This window comes from Notolabrus celidotus, chromosome 21 (genome assembly GCF_009762535.1).
Source record: "Notolabrus celidotus isolate fNotCel1 chromosome 21, fNotCel1.pri, whole genome shotgun sequence".
NCBI lineage: Eukaryota > Metazoa > Chordata > Actinopteri > Labriformes > Labridae > Notolabrus > Notolabrus celidotus.
In genome coordinates this window covers 22467449-22486666 of record NC_048292.1, presented here as the reverse complement: position 1 = coordinate 22486666, position 19218 = coordinate 22467449, and the positions used below count along the sequence as shown (strand labels likewise).

At 41.7% G+C, this 19218-nt stretch overlaps 1 protein-coding gene across 2 annotated transcripts in view; it reads left to right on the top strand.

Moving 5' to 3' along the window:
* Window positions 1-19218, top strand: part of kcnc2 (potassium voltage-gated channel, Shaw-related subfamily, member 2) — a 122501-nt gene that overhangs the window by 89399 nt on the left and 13884 nt on the right. For both annotated transcript variants that reach the window (XM_034673909.1, XM_034673910.1), the window contains exon 5: window positions 14220-15153. In XM_034673909.1, coding sequence (XP_034529800.1) covers window positions 14220-15153 — 934 coding nt within the window. The remainder of the gene's footprint in view (window positions 1-14219; window positions 15154-19218) is intronic.

The window sequence follows — 19218 nt, the reverse complement described above, 5'->3', positions numbered from 1 at the left end:
ACATGACATCACCTGGGAAAACCAGAGTGTAACGTTCACAACATGATGGGGAACAAAGCAACAGAGACTAACGCTATGAAGATATTTTTATTAATGCTACGTGTCAACGGATCTCTGCTGTTCTCGTCTTGAAAATGATTCTCATCCTTCAATCTGTGTCCAGTCCATCTCAGATCCGTCATGGCCCCAGATCTGATAGGTTTCTATTCTAGTCAATGTGTTAACTTCCTCTGGATCCGCTCTGTTGTGTTCCGGCTGCATTTCTGATCCAGTCAGAGACACAAAACTTGTGTTTTTGATGGATTCCGGGGCACAACGTATCATTCTCAACGGAGCAGATGGAGCGGGACAGGAAGTCAGGCACCAAAACAAAATGAAAACATCCTGTTAATTTTCAGAATAAAACACTCTGTGTTATCACCAGATCGTATTTCACTTAACTACAACAACAAACCGTCATGCTATTTCCAGCTCCGTGCTGCGTTCTGAAAACACAACCGGTGGGTGTTGACGAAAAAGAGAACACAGAGATGGACCGGACGCGAATCGGAGACAGACCAGACACAGAGCTGATGGACGTCCTTGGTCAGCCACAGATGCTTTTCTTTGCATCGCTTCACAAACGTCTGATGATCTGAATTTTAAACTTTAAGCGTGAAGGACTTGCATTTAAGAGAGGAGAGGACACTCAACAAGAAGGATGTTTGGAGCAGTTTATTCAAGTTCAAACGTGTTTCCTAAAACCTATCATACAGTACATCACTTTTTTTTATAAGTAATCTCTGTCAGTAACTTAACTTATAGCTGTGAAATTATGACATCTTATTTAAAAAAAAAACAAGCATAAATATGCAGATTTGCCCTCTTTCAATCAATCAATTAGACTTTATTTATAAAGCGCTTTTCATACAATGACATTGTAACACAAAGTGCTGCACATAAAAACAACTTAAAATAGAATAAATTAAAAAGAAAGAAAGATATATATAAAAATAAAAAGATCTGATCCTGATCCCAATAATAATAAATAATAAAATGAATAAAATAAAAATAAAAATAAGTTTCTGAACAAACTGAGGAAACGCTCTCATGATATCTCATGAAAAAACACTGGAGGAAACATAAAATGTTAAAACTCAACACAGGAAATTAAACGCACCAAAAAAAAGACGTATTAATAAGATAGTAAAACACTAAAATATTAAACAATTAAAAGAAAATAAGATACTATTCCTAAAATAAATAAATCAATAAATAAAATAAAAAGTGACTACAATTTGAACTAGATGATAAACCTACAAATAAATAAAGTAAGGTGACTATTATAAGAGTAAAACTCAGTTAAAAGTGAGACTAAAAAGGTCGGTCTCTTTAACCCCTCTTACTCTGAAATACACAATATAAGCTAAATATTTATGCTTTCCATATAAGTCAGGGGAATAAATACACAAATAAAGCAAAATAAGATGGAAAAAAAGAGGCTCAAACCACAGATTTGGAAGCATTGAGCACTTCCTGTTTCTGATCATAACCTTTCCTGACCCTGATCCTTTCCTCATAGGAGAAGACTGCATGGCAGGGTAAGGTCAGGCTACATGACTGATCTAAAATAAGTGAAGCTAGCTGGAGTTGTGTTTTTTTCTGCCTCAATCCAGCTGCCAAAACTCCAACCTTGTGGGATCACAGGTTGCCAAAACTCATAAACATTCAGCTGCAGAGTCTGTTTGACTTTTGTTTACAAGCCTCAGTTCATTGGTTACCAGGCAACACGGAGAGAGAGAGGAGAGAGGAGAGAGATGAGACGGGGAGAGAGAGAGATGGCCCTGTCATTAAGTAGATGATCACTGTCGCTCCCTGGTGTGTTGTCAGTACCGTGGGTTGGTGGTGATGTGGAGGATGGAGGAGGAGGGGAAGCGGGGAGGTGGGGGGGGATTCTTTGAAGAGACACAACACACTGAGTGACAGACACGGAGCGACAGACGGAGGGATATCTCTAGCCGGGGGTCTCTGCTTCCAGCTGGAGCTGAGCTGTGTTTCTGTGGGAGAGAGAGAGAAACACACACAGAGAGCTGGAGCGAGGACGGCTCAGGCTGTTTGCTTTTTTCATCTCTGCACACACACTCAGTCATAATGTGGTAATTTACTGCAAAATAAGCACTCACTCTGACCTTTAGCAACATCAAGCAAATCATGCAAACAGTAAATATCCTTCTCATTTCTCTTTCTCTCCCCTTTAAAGACCTTATCTTGAGATGATTTCCATAAGTTTGACACCAACTGCAAAGTACGCTGATTAGAAACCTGTTTGTTTTTACGGATGTGTTGTTTGCCGCCTTCGATGTACTTCACAAAGTTTGTAATTTGTATCGTAAAGGTTCAACAACATCTTCAGGCTCCCTTTTACCCAAATCTTAAACAACACACATCATCCGAAGCCAATTAAGACCCAACGGTGGCAAATTTGGAGCAATCAGAAGAAGCGTTTGGGTCGTTCAGAAAGTGGGGCATCAGGTGGCACAGCACACAGATTCATGTAGTCTGCCTGAGACTGCAGTCAGGGGGAATTTAGGTCAATGCAGGAGACACTGGTGTGAGTCCAAAGGGAAACAAAAACTCCAAGAAGTATTATTTTAGGAGCTGCCATGATGAGATTCATGAGGCGATAGATCAGGCTGATGAAGTAGAGGTTGACAACAGTGCTGGTGTCTCCATACATCTGCACATCTCATGTTAACTCAGAGCATAACTAAATTTATACTGTAGATATAGCTACCATGACTTGATATTATTGGTAGGAACTATAGCCATGTTTGTTTCTGGAACCTGAAGTGACCATAGTTAGATAAGGAAGTAATGCAGGAATGGGGCCAGTAATGCTAAGCAGTCTATGCCAGTGGATAGTTCATGAGCCATCCATTTAGCAATTTAGTGTTTCCTAAAATCTCTAAAAATCAGTCTCTAAATTGATAATCCAAATTGAAAAAAATTGGTTGTGGGGGTTGTTGACTTGTCTGATTTGCATGAAAGTTCTCCAAAAAGCAATAACATGACCTAAAAAAGCCAATGTGACACCTAGCAGTCAGCTCCCATCACCCGTTGATGCCTCTATAGTTCCTAAATGTAATCCCACATATGATTTAAAGTGGAGTTTCATATAAAACCCCTGCACAACTGAAGTTATAGAGACCAAAACTATTTTCCTACCAGGTTGTAAACTTGATAAATGCGGCTGTGAAGTTTGGAATATTATTCAAGGGTCAGACAGGGATTGACTCACTTTTGGAGCCAGCCTCTGGTGGCCACTTGTGGAACTGGAGTCTTTGCATTTTCACATTACATAACTTCTCAGGCTTACGGATAAATTCCACCAGATCCAGTCCGTCTACGATCCGTCACAGCACCAGATCTGAGCAGTTTCTATTCTAGTCAATGTGTTAACTTCCTCTGGATCCACTGCGTTACGTTCTGATTGCATCTCTGATCTGGCATGGTGGAGCCCCCCGGATCAGATACACAAGACTTCTATTGTTGCCGGATGCCGGAGCACGACGCATCAATCTCAACAGAGCAGATGGAGCGGGACAGGAAGTCAGGCACCAAAATAAAATGAAAACATCCGGTTAATTTTCAGAATAAAACATTCTGTGTTATCATCAGATCGTATTTCACTTAACTACAACAACAAACCGTCATGATGAACAGAGCCAGGCTTGGAGTCAACAGGTCAGAGGTTTTCAGAGGACCAGAAAGACAACATGGATGAGGAGAGGAGGAGGAGAATCCTTGATTCAGTGATTACCACGGGAAAACCTCGGTTACATGACTCCAGCTGTCCGGCAGTCCTGCTCCGTGCTGTGTTCTGAAAACACAACCGGTGTTGACGGATGAGAGAGCACGGAGCCAGACCACAGCGGATCAGAGACGGACTGGACACAGATCTGGTGGAAGTCCTGTGTGAGAGTACCACACATTAGAAAGCAGGAAAACCACCTTGAAATAGCAGCTTGAATTACTGGGTATAGATTATACAGGGGAACGATTAAAGACACATTTCAACATTTTATTCTCAACAACACCAACCCAGAGTTCAGTCATGCCGTCATTTTTACACATTTTTGTAGCACATACATTTTAAACAAATTGCTCTGTAACCCCTGCAGGAGTCAAGACACCACATTTATCATAAACATGGCTTTAAACTTGTATATGAAACATTTATTAGGCATTTATTAAACATGTATACAGTATTTAGGTTGCTTTAAAATGCAAACCGTCTACTCTAGGTGGATCAGGCCCATGTTTGAGATGCCCTCCATAGAGCTTCATGTTTGCTGTCTTTGCTGAGCCGTGATGGCTGCAGTCGTGTTGCCATGCAGTCGAACACGTCTGCAGACCTCATGTGTGTACACAGAGGAAAAGCCCTAAATCCAGATAGAAATTATAACTGGGCAATCATGCAGAAACAGAAGGCACAACACATACGAGCTCAAAGCCCCAAACCCCACAGGTTTAATTATGTCAGACGTGTGTGTGTGTGTGTGTGTGTGTGTGTGTGTGTGTGTGTGTGTGTGTGTGTGTGTGTGTGTGTGTGTGTGTGTGTGTGTGTGTGTGTGTGTGTGTGTGTGTGAGAGTTAGTGTGTGTGTGTGTATATGTTGAGGTTCTCTTGGACTGTGTTAACACCATCGGGGTCCCCTCAGCTTGATGATGTCACGGCGGCTTACAGAGGACTGGTGGTAGACGGTGGTCTCAGGCCAGGACTTCAGCACACAGCCTCCAATCTTAGCGTCAAACAGATGGTGAAAGTCCCGAGGAGGTGGGGGCAGCGAGCGCTCTGATTGGCTGAGGCAGCAGGGTGGTTTCTGAAACGGAGCCCGAGCAGAGCAGAGTTGTGGGCCGCCTGGTTGATTGTGTGGGGGGGATATTTCAGTAGGAGGATGCCAAGATTTACCCATCCAACATGTTGCTGTGCCAACAGATGAAGGGATGTACGGAAAAACGTATGACCCAGAAGGTTCTTTCTGTTTTTAGCTTTCTGAGTGAGTGATCGCTGGAAGCTTCCAGATTCACTGCTGAAGATATCAAACACTGCCGAGGATTCAACTCAGATTAAGTTTGGCTGATGATTCTGTTCCTCTAATATCCTTCCCCAAACTATTCCAGATCTTAACATCACTACTCCCAAATGTTGCTGAGCTATTTAAAGATGGGTGTGTTTTAAGGATAGACACTTTATTGATCTAGAGGGAAATCAAGGCATCGAGGAGCAGCTTACAAGACGTAAAATGAGATATCTGTCACATCTAGCAACACAAGCTACTGCCTCATGTTTATGTTAGCCAGACAAAAATGTAAAATGAACCTGTGCAAAAGTATTGAATTAAAGCTAGATAAAATCCATTGATATTTTGTTTCAAATAAAAAGAAACCTAAAATGATCGCAGCTATGACCACGTGTGTCACAGCTGCCGAACTGTTGTTTTATTTACTTGCAACTAATTACAGAATTTCACGATTATTCACTTTTTTTAATCACGATTAATAATCCATTATTTTGCATTTCAAAGCATTTTTCTAAGTTGTAGTTTTGGGCTTTTATGCATGTAATTAGAAAGGATAGGACAGTGGTTAGAGCAGGACACCTTGAGAGAGAGTACGAAGTGAATTTGGATTTTTCTACCCACATGAGGACTATAGCCTCTGAATATTTGACGCACTGAAACTTCATGGTCGGAGACAACTTCAGTGATTACTCTTTAAACTACAGAATTCACACCTCCACAATTTTGACTGGTCTGGAGTCAGTTGCCGCCTAGTTTGTTTTATTATCATCGACAGGTCTTTGGTGATTCTCACACTCCTAGACAGTGCTATGCAGTCTTTCGTGATGCAGTTGCATGCACCTGTATGCTTAGCTCGTTGGTGTAAGCTCTAACTCAGAGTATTTCCATGATATTTGACTTGTCAGCTGAGCTGTCAGGGAGTTTTTTAAAGTGAAGTATGTTGTTCAAAAGTGGAGTGGTGGTATTATGTCTGTCACAGCAGTAGGGAGCAGGATGATACTACAGCAATTTAACTACTACAAACAAAATTCCTGCAATTAAAGAAAATTAATTTTGAATTTAGGGCCTTAATGGCATCACGAGTAACGCATAAGTGTGCATAACTTCTGGTTTTGAAAAGGGAAGCTAATCTGTGCCTTTATTCTGCATTCTTGCTTATGGCCTGCAGAGACGACGCTTCTGAAAGAAAAACTTATCTCACTTCTTACTTTGTTTATCCCCCCCATGATCTACATACAACATGATGTAAATAAAGTAAATAATGGTTATATTTAGAGTAATGTAGGGGTGGACAGGGTAAAAACTAAAACCTGATTTATATTTCTGCATCGAATCGACGCCATAGCCTACAACGGAGGTCTGCATAGCTCCTGTACCTACGCAGAGGTCTATGCATGTAGCTGACGTGCACCTCCTCCAAAATGTAACTACGTGTAAACTTGACGTGGACCGCAAGCCCTGTGATTGGTCCGCTCGGCGGCATTGTATTTTCCGCATTTACAGCACTTCCGGGATTCCCGCTCATCGTCCGTGTTTTTCATCTCCTCCTCTCTATTCTTCATGTAATCATGTCTGTATGATAAACAGTAACATGTATCAGCTGTAGATTAACATCACACGCTCTGAATCTCTGTGGAAAAGTAAACAGAGATCATAGAGGGGCCAGAAGCAGGCGACCGGCTATCAGAGAGATCACACTGCCCTCAAGCGTTTCGGTGGAGTATTGCTGCGCGACACGGACACATTGACGCACAAGTATGTGGTGCTCATGTCCACGTCAGCCCTTGCTGCGTAGGGTAGACGCAGAAGTATAAATCAGCCTAAAGAAAGGTCCACTTTTTACAAACACTCTTTTGGTGAATTTGGAAAACCACTTCAGATGCAGTTAGGTATCTGAACTGGCTAATTGAGGGGTAAACAGGGTTTCCTTCTGTTTATGATAGTAGATGCCCATCTCACCTGAAGCCAAGCTGGTCTCTGCCAGTGTCAAAAGAGTTACATAACTGTGATCAAATTAAAACAGCAGAAGTTCATTGTTGTTACATTTGATTTATCACTCCCAGATGACAGGCCCTTTAATCCCCTGCAGACCACCAAGTTCTCCCTCCATTAACTCTTCTAATGTGACATCCGTGTTAGTGTATCAGTCACCCTTAACAACCTGAGGCTGCAGAGCTCCAGTGTCAGCGTCCCAGCCCACCCGCTCTGGCAGCTGCAGGCGCAGCGGCAGATGTAATCCGTCGGGATCGTGTGATCTAAAGCAGTTTGATCTGGCACTTTCCTCATGTCTCTTCTCCGCGGTTGACGGCAGGCAGAGTTCCAGGGTGTGGTCTGATGAAATGAGGTGATGATGAGGGATACCTCCCAGCTTAATGACTGTGATCACAGCCCATCAGAGTTCAGGCTGCTGACTGACTGTTAATTCCTGATGAATTACTCTGCAGAGTGCGTCTAAAACCACACACGGCCTGTTAGTTCAACTCTGAGCTGTGGAAGTATTTCACCGTCATTTAGATCCACGTCCTCCTTCCTAATTTACATTTCACAGTTACTTTTAAATCATTCTGCTCAGACTCTTCTCTCCAACAGTTACAAAGAGCTTTAATTTAAAAATGTCTCGTGTGAGGAAACATGTTCATTATTGATTGTTTCCTGGAGGGCTGTGGCTGCAAAGAGACAGATCTGAAACTGAAGCAGCCCGGGTATAAAAACACTTCCAAAAATAAAGGTTTTATATGAACTGCAGCTTGTGTTTACTCTTTTTAGCGAATAAGAAAAACACACTGTTTGTTTGTACGGGTAGGAAAATGATTGCTTGTTGCCCATGGAGACTGAGATGTTCATTAAAGTCTGTAACACAAATGTGTTTGACAGAATCAAAGTATTCTGAAAAGACTTGTTCTTCCCAGCGCTGCTCTAAAAATTCACGTCTTGTTTTCAATGTTGCGGAAATCAGAGCAGGTTATCATCTTTGGGGCAAAGCAAATTGCAATGCTACGAATGCTCCTGTGAGAATTTAGCAGCTGGTTTAAAAACAAGAATACTGCTTATTCTTTATGAACTTAGAATACAAAGCAGCGTGCAGATCGATCATTTGTGTACAGCCAATTTTAATACCTGTAACCTCAGCTGCTGCTGCTGCACGGGGGGTTTCAGGTGAAGTAAGTTACTCAGTTAGAGTCAGCTGTGGAAACAGCTGTGAGTGATAGTTTTGATTTACAAAGTTAACATCCTATAGATGCAGAGGGAAAGATTCCTTGAGAGGTTAGAGATGGTGCTTTTGTCTACAGTTATTGTCTCATTGGTATAACTAGGGATGTTATCAATTAAGAACTGTTAAGAACTTACTCAAACACTCTTTTTGTTTTGATTTTCTATCACGTGGAACAAACATCATGTGGTATCATATTTGGTTCAGCTTTCAGGGAAGTGTTTTAAGTTGAAAGCATGTTTTGATGTGAATCAGCTGACTGAAGGTGTTGTGCACAGCGAAGACGCTCAGCTGGGGGCTGCGGCTGAGTGACAGGTCTCCACGAGCGCTTTTTTTTCTTGCCGCCGGACTGATTATGACCCGGTTGCGCTCCCAGCTGACACCTGACCACGTTCACATGCTTATTTTTCTCAATAAGAACCAGTAGACAGAAAACTGGACACTGTGAGTCTGAAATATGTTTCTGTTCAGTTCTCTTGTTGCAGTAAATCCACATGTTGTAGTCTGAGCCTTCACTATGCATTCGTGGAGATTATGAGCCTGCTCCACACGTTGATATTCAGCTTGTTTAACATTTTTTAAGCCTCAATACGATCCATAGCTATTGAATACTGTAAGTTATATACATTGTCACTAAAGAAAATTTGATCAAGGGGAATAAAGATGCATTTGGTATTGTTTTTGACATGAAAAACGTGTAATTGTTTAATGATTAATCAATACTTGATCGTTAACATTTCCAAAGATCGATCACGGAAAATACCTAAAATTTACATCCCTAGTATAACCGTTGTCAGCCTAAAGTTATTTCATAGAGAATCCCATTATTTGGAGCGTAATGAATGAGTATCCACTGAAAGTAATGTAATGTTTATGTCGCTTATGACCAAAATGTCACAAAGAATGTTTCCAGCCTTCATACACAACACAGGATGAAAACAGTGCCACGGGTCATTTGAGAAATACTGTCTTATAGTGACGTTGTTGTTGCAAACCTACTTACACAGCTTCTTCCCTGCACATGTTCAGATTCAGACGTGCAGGTCACAGGTTTGACCTCTGCAGCCTGTGATCAGCTGTGCCACAGAGCGAGAACCTCTGCCGCGAAAAGCCTTAAGTGTAAAGTAGAAGATGGTTTAAAAATGGGTTGAGTCATGGGGTTAAATTATATCTGTTTCAGAGATGGACTGTCTGTGCTACATCCGCCGCACGCTGCCTCCACAGAGCGGTTTACACAGGACTCATTGAGCATGCAGAGCGTGTGCACTGGAAATCAGGATGTGAAGAAGCATGTATCTGTTGCAATCACATGGTGGATGAGTGTCTCTGCATTTTTAATGGCTATCATAAATTACCTTGTGGGGCTGTGTGTGTGTTCACACAGGGGTATCAGTGTGTGCACCTGCATGTGTGTGAGTGTGACATGTATGCATGTGTGTTTGGTGTGTGCTAATGTGACATGATTCAGCTGTAACATGCCGGCATGCACTGGGAGATGATACATCCTCGCTCTTCAGACGTGGACGCAATGAAATTACAGCTCAGCATGAGACGGCATTTGTCATTAGTTGGCCTGGTGTCTGAGCAATCATAGGAACAACACTCAGATAGTCCAGCCAATGTTAAACAGAGATAAAGACACAGAGGAGGGTCGGAAAGACTTGAGCTGCAGGAGCTGGAAGAGAAGAGTATAAGATGATATTCAGAGTTATTACATCTATATCATATCGAGTTAAAGATGACCAGATCCTTTCCTGATTCTCTAATGTGAGATAACCTCATTAAAATCATTTTGCAACGTGCTGTTCCTTTAAAAGTGTTCAGTAAATGAGCCGGATGCTTAAAGGCCAGTAAAGAGTCCAGTGTGATATATAAAGAGAGTCCACACTAACAGCAGCAGAGCGAGAGCGCACACACAGTTCAGCAGCAGGGCGACCCAAATAGTGGCAGTGATATATTTGGAGTGTGTGAGTCATGCAATCTGAAAACAAGGCAAGGTGTGAAACGACTTCTTTAGAGCTCAGTGGGCAGAGCGTACCGGTGGATGGACTGTGGGAGGAAGGTGGAGAAGGAGCATAGTAGGCTGTGTGTGGAAATCTGCTCCGTCTTGGAGAAAGCCACGGATGTTTGCAAACTCTGCCCGAGTTTCTTCCAGGGCAGTGGAAAAGCTGGATGTGAGCTCTGCATCTGACGCGTGGCTCCCCGAACACTTTGCAACAAGACGACCAAAACAAAACACGATCTGTTCAGAGAGAAGAAGAAACTAAAGGAGATCTGTTCATGAGTCATCCACAAACAGTTGGAAGAGTAAGCTGCAGAGTATACACATGCTGTTGTGTTATTGTGCCAACCAGAGATCCAAACACCAAAATACACAATAGAGCTACGTATCTGTGCATTCCTTTAATGCATCCACATCCTTTTCTCTCCCTCGTTGCCTGTAACTAATCGAACATTTCACCTCACCTTGACTCCTCCTGTTCCCTCTCTGAGTGTGTGTCTTTCTCATAAAGCTCCTCGTCTCTATGCATTCCCTCATGGAGGCAATAAACCTGAATGAAAGGTTTACCAAACAGTTCCCAAGAGGACTACTTAGTGTATCTGACCCTATCTCACTTTGCATTCGGACACTGATACCCAGATAAAGAAGGGACGAGTGAGAGAAGCAGGCCTTCAAAAAAAGCCAATTTAACGTGGTTACAGTCGTGTTGTGATCTATATTAAGACACCTCAAGAAGACATGACAGACAGAGTTGGAGGTGACAGAATGGTGCCACTCGTGTGTCCTAAAGAAGTTCCTCAAACTTTCACTGTTGTAGGAAATCAAATTGAAATCAAAACTGGACAGATCTGCTTTTAAATAATAACCTAAGAAGCAGAATATGTACGTTTTTGTCAAAGTTAGGGTCCATGTGGTGATATTTAATTAGGGGTGAGCCCGACTAAGGATTTGCTTAGTCGAATCTAATTCATCAGATTTTGCACATAGTCGACGAATAGTCCAATGTTTGTTGTTTTTCCTTACTGACCCAAAGTCTGCATGATGGTGACAGCATGACAATATTACGCATAACCATTTACAATTAAGAGACTCGTAGCTTAAAGTAAAAGGGACAACAGAATATTATAAGCATAAAACTTAGATTTTTTTAATCTATATTGCAAAAACAACAAGGTGAAGGAGAGAAAACTCAAATAAGGCCACCATCCGTTAAACATGGAACAACGTACCACTATAGAATAAGGAATCAGGAGATATTTAAACAGTGTTCACACAGCGGAGAGCAGCGCTGCGGAGGGTAGTTTGTCCAACTTTAGGCTAAACATTTTTATAATGTTCAAAATCAAACCTGAACCAGCTAAAGGGTTTTTAAATCTCTTAACAGAACCTTTTAAAACAGTCTTTCATCGCATCTTTGTCCGCTTGAGTCTTTTCAAATTGTACGTGAGGAAAACCATCGTGTGTACGGGCAGAAGTGCGCTCCTTGCTTTGTTGACTGTAAATCCTGTCTTTGAGAATATCCTCTCTGATGACGTGGGGTAGGATGGGATGCTGTGGATTGTTTTTGAGGCTTCGGAGAGCTTTGGGTATTCTTGCTCGTTCGTTTGGCCGTGTACATTTTTTGTGTAATCGGTAATCCTTGATCTCACAGCCCTCTTCATGAAGATGCTCCTCATCTTCATCACTATTTTTTAGGATCAACTGAAGTTTTATTTCCTGACATTTTGAGCTGCCATGAACGTAGAAAGATTTAAAGGCCAGCTGAGGTACGTCTGCTCCACAGGTCCCGTTAAATGGGAGAGTCCACCTTTAATTACCAGGGGAGATTTAACACTTCAAGAGCTGTTCTCAGAATTACATTAAATAAGTCTATATTTATATCAAAATAGGCTAAATGAGACACTATTTTTACGGGAAACAGGAAAATAATGTAAAATTAGACATTGAGCACCCCCATGGTTTGAATGGAATGATCCACATTTCATATGCAAATATTCGACTATGAGATTGGTAGTCGACTAAGGCTCGTTAGAACGAATCGTCAAATATTTGACTATTTGGGGTCACCCCTATATTTAATAAAGCTTTTTTAATGGGTTGCCTTGGTTGTCAAGGCTCAAGCAGACCGTTCATATCCGCTGCCAAAAACCATGAACATCCTCAAACAGAGACAACAACTGCTATGACAGTTGAACTCCAACCACTGCCAAGAACCTTCCTTCAAGACAGACAGATATTGACTTTATATTGATCCTGCAGGAGATTCAAGCTTCAGCTGTTCTATGTAGTCACAGAGCAAAAGGTATATGCACGATGAAGAAACAGCCATTTTAATACTTTCCTCATCTAAAGTCTATTGCAGCAGAAATGTTTGCACTAGTGAGCAAAGCATTACAAACACACATCGAAAAATTACATTTGTATAAAAAAAGTGTTAGTGTGCAAATAACAATGCATGCTGTAAGGTAAAGACACAACTGCTGGACTACGGAAAACCAGTCAGTGTATGAACCAGTAAGGTGATAACGTTGTTCTTTGCAAGTTTCTCTACACACCTCTGTTTGTGAGTGTCCTTCCTCATTTGAAGGACTCATGGCGTTTCTTTTTAGTAGATTAATTCTACTGTGTTACTTTCTGTTACTCTCAAATACACCTTAATCTTAGTTAGCAACCAAAGTGTGTCATAGTTCGATGTCAACACCTCTACCTCCTCTGTCCACTGTAGAAGTGACGTCATAGAGGACATGTGACTGCAAATGGTCAATACGATTGGACTTAAGATAGATTTTTGATACCAGTTTGTGCGTTGATGATAATCGCTCTCTGGTTGACATGGACACAACTACTAAAACCTGTGACTCGGATACTTACAGAGGATTCAAGCCCCAAAGTCCTACAAGGCTACAAGTCCAGTGCTCCATGCATTCTGATCACTTCTGAGTACTGAACTGTAAAAACATGACAAAGCAAAGAAAATGGCACAGCAACATATGTTAATTTCAGTTTAAGTTTAATTGTTTTTATTATTGATGTTGATAATATTCATATCAATAATAATACTATTATTATGATTGATATTAATAATGTTATTATTAATAATTACAATTATTATTGTTTTAGTTATTGTTATTATTATATATATTATTATTGATCATATCAATAATAATAATATTAGTATTATTATTAGAATTAATATTATTAATAACAAAGCCAAGTACATGGCACAGCACCATATGTTTTAATGTTTTAGAATTTTCCACCTTAATTTATTTATTTTTTCCATTTGTTCAGCACTTTTAAACCCTGTTTGATTATTATTTTTATAACTATTATTGTTAATAATATTAGTATACATATTATCATTAATAATAATATTGTTATATTTGTATTATTTTTTTATTATTATTGTTTTTATTATTGTTATTATATTACACAGGAACGGCTTCGTGAACTGTCTTATTTATGCTATATGAGTGGATGAAAGATATGCACAGAGTCTAAATGGTGGACATACATGGAATAAGTCCAACACTCCTTTTCCCCTCCTTGGTTCTAAAGTAATAAAGTGACGGATTGGTTAGTTAAAGCACTTTCCTCTTTGCACCACCTCTCTCTGTCAGACGCACCAGCGTCAGTAAATTAAACCTGACTGCATCTGCATTCCTGTGTTACATTCCCACCAGGAGCGAGGGGGGAAGTGTTTGTTTATTTGTTGTTCTTGCTAATAGATTGCTCCTCTCTCTGGAGTCCATTCACATTGATGCAAGTTAATTAAACGTGTCTCACTTCATTCCCCGTTCTCAGGAGTGAATGAACTGATTGATCTTGGTTCACACGTTTCCTCGGCTGGTGTTTCACATGTCAAAGTTCAAACTGTTGGATAAATATAACCAATGGATCCATGGTATGATCACTGACCTCTGTTTCTCTCTCCCTCTCTTGTAGTTTATTGCCTTTGTGTCTTTGTTCTTCATCCTGGTCTCCATCACCACCTTCTGCCTGGAGACTCACGAGGCTTTCAACACCATCATCAACAAGACTGAGCTCATGCGGAACAGCAGCGTGCCGGACTCAGGCCCACAGTATGAGATTGAAACCGACCCTGCACTCACCTACGTGGAGGGTGTTTGTGTTTTCTGGTTCACCATTGAGTTCTTGGTGCGTGTGACCTTCTGTCCGGTCAAGTTGGAATTTTTTAAGAGTTTACTCAACATTATTGACTTCGTGGCCATCCTGCCTTTCTACTTGGAGGTAGGGCTGAGTGGCCTTTCCTCGAAGGCTGCCAAGGATGTGTTGGGTTTCCTCAGGGTGGTGCGCTTTGTTCGTATCCTGCGTATCTTCAAGCTGACACGTCATTTTGTGGGTTTAAGGGTGCTTGGCCACACATTACGTGCCAGCACCAATGAATTCCTGCTGCTCATCATCTTCCTGGCGTTGGGAGTGTTAATTTTTGCCACTATGATCTACTACGCCGAAAGAATTGGTGCTAAGCCAAATGACCCGAGTGCTGCCGCCCACACCGAGTTCAAAAACATCCCTATTGGCTTCTGGTGGGCTGTGGTAACAATGACAACACTGGGCTATGGCGATATGTATCCAAAGACATGGTCAGGCATGGTTGTGGGTGCTTTGTGCGCCTTGGCGGGTGTGCTGACGATAGCAATGCCCGTGCCTGTTATCGTCAATAACTTTGGGATGTACTACTCTCTGGCCATGGCCAAGCAGAAGCTGCCCAAGAAGAGGAAGAAACACATCCCTCAGGTGGTGCAGGGAGGTTCCCCCATCTACTGCAAAGCTGATCTCAACACCACCTGCAACAGCACTCAAGGGGACTTGTGCCATGTCAAAGGGACCAGGGTACTGGAACGCAACCGTTCAGGTAAGACCAGATGACTAGTCCAAGACATTAAAGAAGCGACCATGTCTGAGTGGGTGAGGTCAACCGATCAATCAATGTTTTGTTACATAACACAGAAACAGAAATGAATAATTTTATGACACTTTACAGAAGAGCAGGTCTATACTTTTTGTACAATCTTAAGCAGAGACATCAATCCACCAATGAGCAAGCACTCCTTCCTTTAGCAGAACCAGAGTCACTGGAGAACGACATTTACCAGGACCAAATAGGCAGAGGAGAGATAGAAGGCAAAGGTTTAGGTTAAAGTTAATGGTGTTGTCTAAGCAGTGTGAAGTAGACTTAGTCACTGGGATGTCAACCATTGGGTAGTGAACCCCAATTTTGAAGCCAATTTTGTGTTTTTGGAGCTATCAGTGACCAGATTTGGAAGAATGAATGGGCACTCGCTGGTTAACAGGCCACAGTTACAACAACTTGTCAATCACAGGGAGCTACACCCTATAACATTACCTTTTTTTATCAATTGTAATTCAATGGGACCCACATTGATAAAATGAACACCACGATCTTCAGCAAGTGACTTCAAAGTAGGGATAGAGACTGGAAACCTACAGGAAATGTTCACTGGCTCAGCAGCAAGGACAAACTTCCTTTAACAGGCAGAAACCTCGAGCAGGACCAGACTCATGTTAGACACACATCTGCTGAGAACGTGTTGGGTTTGGAAAGAGGGATACAGGAGAGTAAGAAAGAGAGAGAGAGGGAGAGATCATAGTGATGAGACGGATGGTAGTAGTTGTAGCAGCTGGAGTCTGGCACATCCACAGCAGCAGAGATCCAGAGGAACTTACGAGACAAGGGAGCTCAGGGACAAGGTCTATGGTTAGTAACTTTAATGGGACAGGAAGAGTTAAAGTTAGAGACAGGCAGACAGAGGAGAGAGAGGGAAAGACAGGATCCCAGTGTGTCAGTCTAAGCCTATAGCAGCATAACTAAGAGCTGGTCCAAGCCTGATCCAGTTCTAACTATAAGCTTTATCAAAAAGGAAAGTTTGAAGCCTGCTCTTAAAAGTAGAGAGGGTGTCAGCCTCCCGGACCCTGACTGGTAGATGATTCCAAAGGAGAGGGGCCTGATAACTGAAGGTTCTACCTCCCATACTACTTTTAGAGACTTCAGGTATGACAAGCAGTCCTGCATGTTTGGGGCGTAGTGTTCTAGAGGGGTAATATGACACTATGAGCTCTTTCAGACACAAAGGTGTTTAAGGTATTTAGCAGCTCCTCCCACTTTTGCACCCGTCTGTAGTGACAGTGATGAGAATCCACGAGGGACAGTATCTCAGGTGGAGCTGTGTCCATTCGACAGATCCCCCGCAGACACCAGGAATAGTTCTCCTCCTGGAGCTCTGCAGCTCCCTCACTGAGGCTCTTTTGCCTCGCAGCCTTCGTCTCTGGTTACCTCGGTGATGAGGAAAGCCATGCAATAAGACTTTCAGATGGTGTTGTGAATTATCTCATGCTGATAAGAATTCAGTCATGTGTAGAGATCATTCAAATGTTGTTTGGACTGTGGGTAGCTGTTTTTCCCTCTGGGCCCATGTCAGTAATTTACTCTTACACATTCGATATTAATGGAAATTAGTGTCGACCTCAGTACACTGACTCCCTTTGAATCCTGGAGCAGACACTCCTGAGGATAGGTGCGCACTCGTCACAGTCTATTTGTTCATGAGGTCTCAGAATCGTATATTTAATGAGGATGGAATAATTCATGCCTGAACCAAATATACAAACAGAATCAATCTGGTTTAGTCGCCTCTGTGATTTCCTCTGAGGTCATTTAAAATATACCGTCTGTGAGGTTACTATTACCTTCCTGTCCTTTGGTTTGCCTCATGCATTGTGTTTCAACATGAATGGTATCATTTGATATTCTTTACATTTATATGAGTGCTTTGAGAGGCAGGATAGTTTGTGGTATAATTTATCGTAGATTTATATTCAACTTTTGATCTAAATTGAAGCAATTTGAAGCAACCTTTTTGGTTACTGCCTGCTTTGACATTGCATCTTTGTTGTTACAGCATTAATCTGATCATTTTTGTTCTAATCAGTGTTTTAAAAGCATAAACTGCTGAACATTTTTTTAACCTCCTCCAAAATAAACCTGATCAGGCTCAGCAGGACTGCTCAGCTTTAGATTCATCCAGGTTAAAGCAGGAAACATTGAGTTGTAGTAAGTCTAATATTCCGTGTTTGAAAGTATTTAAGACGTCGTCTCATAATGTGCCTTAAAAAAACAAAAATTCTTAACCTTTTGTCTTTGAACTTTTATCATGTAAAGATACAAACATATAGGAATGCTAAAAGAGCCACAGTGGGTCACGGTGAATTCGATTTTTTGTCCTATCACAAAAAAAGATGTCAGATAAAGCAGTTGAAACAAGTGAATTGATTTGGACAAGGAGGAATAATCTCATTTTGGAGGGGAAATCCTCTCTCTCTCTCTCTCTCTCTCTCTCTCTCTCTCTCTCTCTCTCTCTCTCTCTCTCTCTCTCTCTCCCTTTCCTCCACTCTCTTCCCTCATGAACAGGGGACAAATGGGGAAGGTGATGCGTGCAGCTTGATCCTGCAGCCTGAACAGGTTCTAATCCTGGCCCTGTCTTCATAGCTCTCTCTCTTCCTTTTTATCTGTCCCTCCTCTCTCTGTTATACAGTATATTGGTCCGTTCTTTGTTTGTGCCTGCAACAGAACTTTAAAGACACGGGCTGGAATAACCTGCAGGTTTGAATCACCAAAAATCACTAAAAGAAAACAAAGAACAGACCAAAACATGGCACTTGTCCCTTTTTGTGAATATTGAGGAGTAGGGGAAGGTAGAGCATGCAGCCTAGTCTGGGAGAGGTGAGCTCCAACCCAAACAGGGCCCCTGTCTTTTAATAAAATCTCTCTCCAGACTCCTCTCTTTGGCTGTTTTCGTACATATGAATGTAGGTATCTTATACTGCATACAGAGTTTGAATTTAGTATGTAGTATGACTGTTCTGTTGGATCTGGTCTGCAGGAGGCTGAGCCAGACGTCCCTGGATTTCCAGTTTCGGAAAGCAGAAGTAAACAACGGCAGAGCTGACAGATAAACTGCTTCTTTAGCATCACTTATGATTTAAAAGGTTAGGAAGCGGTTTATATGGAATTTAGTAGTTTTCACAGCACCTAAAAACTGAGTTCCCCCGTCCATAAAAGAAGAAAAAGAAAAAGCATAACGAGCGCTGTGTATTGTGGGGAACAGTATGCAAGGAAGACTGGTCCGATGCATACTGAGAAATGTTCCCGATCAGTAGACATCCAGGGAGTTTTGGCATACTGCAGATTTTGCTTTTGTTCACATACTACTTACTACACACTGAATTTTTCCAAATCAGTACATACTGCTAGTATAGTACGCGGTTTTGAAAACAGTCTTTGTTTTCTCTTTTTTTTCTCCTTTATATGTCTGGGTATGTTGGAGGGTGAGAGCTAGCACAAGGGGGAGGACTGCTGAGCTTCTCTGAGGTGTTGTGTGCCTAACTTCACGTAAAACTGGTGAAGGGAGGTGCACACCGGCCCTCTGTCCCCATCGATTTTCATGCATGAGTTTTGGCAGGGCCAAAACAGGTCTCTGTTGCAAATGAGACCCCGTGTCTCAATGAGATAACCTGTATAATTTAAGGTTTACATTAATACAAATAAAAAAAGGGGTAGGTTTTGCAACTTACAGAGCATACATATGGTAAGGGGGTGTAAATAGGCGGGTTTCTATGCTGAGCAAAAGTCCCTTCTACGATGAAATAAAAGTTATCTCCTCATGAGGATGCTTGCTGCTCGTTTCCCAGGATTGTGCTACTCTTGACATCATTTTAGGTTCAAGGTCGATAATGCAACTATTAAGCACATCTATAAGACCCTCTGCAACATTCTAATTTGCATGAGGTTCGACGGAGACATTAAAAAGTCTGCTGCAGACAGCTCTCTTAACCAGCTCATAAGGCTTATGTTAGCTATAATTAGCCAGCTAATGTGGCTCTTTGTTATTCTGCCAGCAAC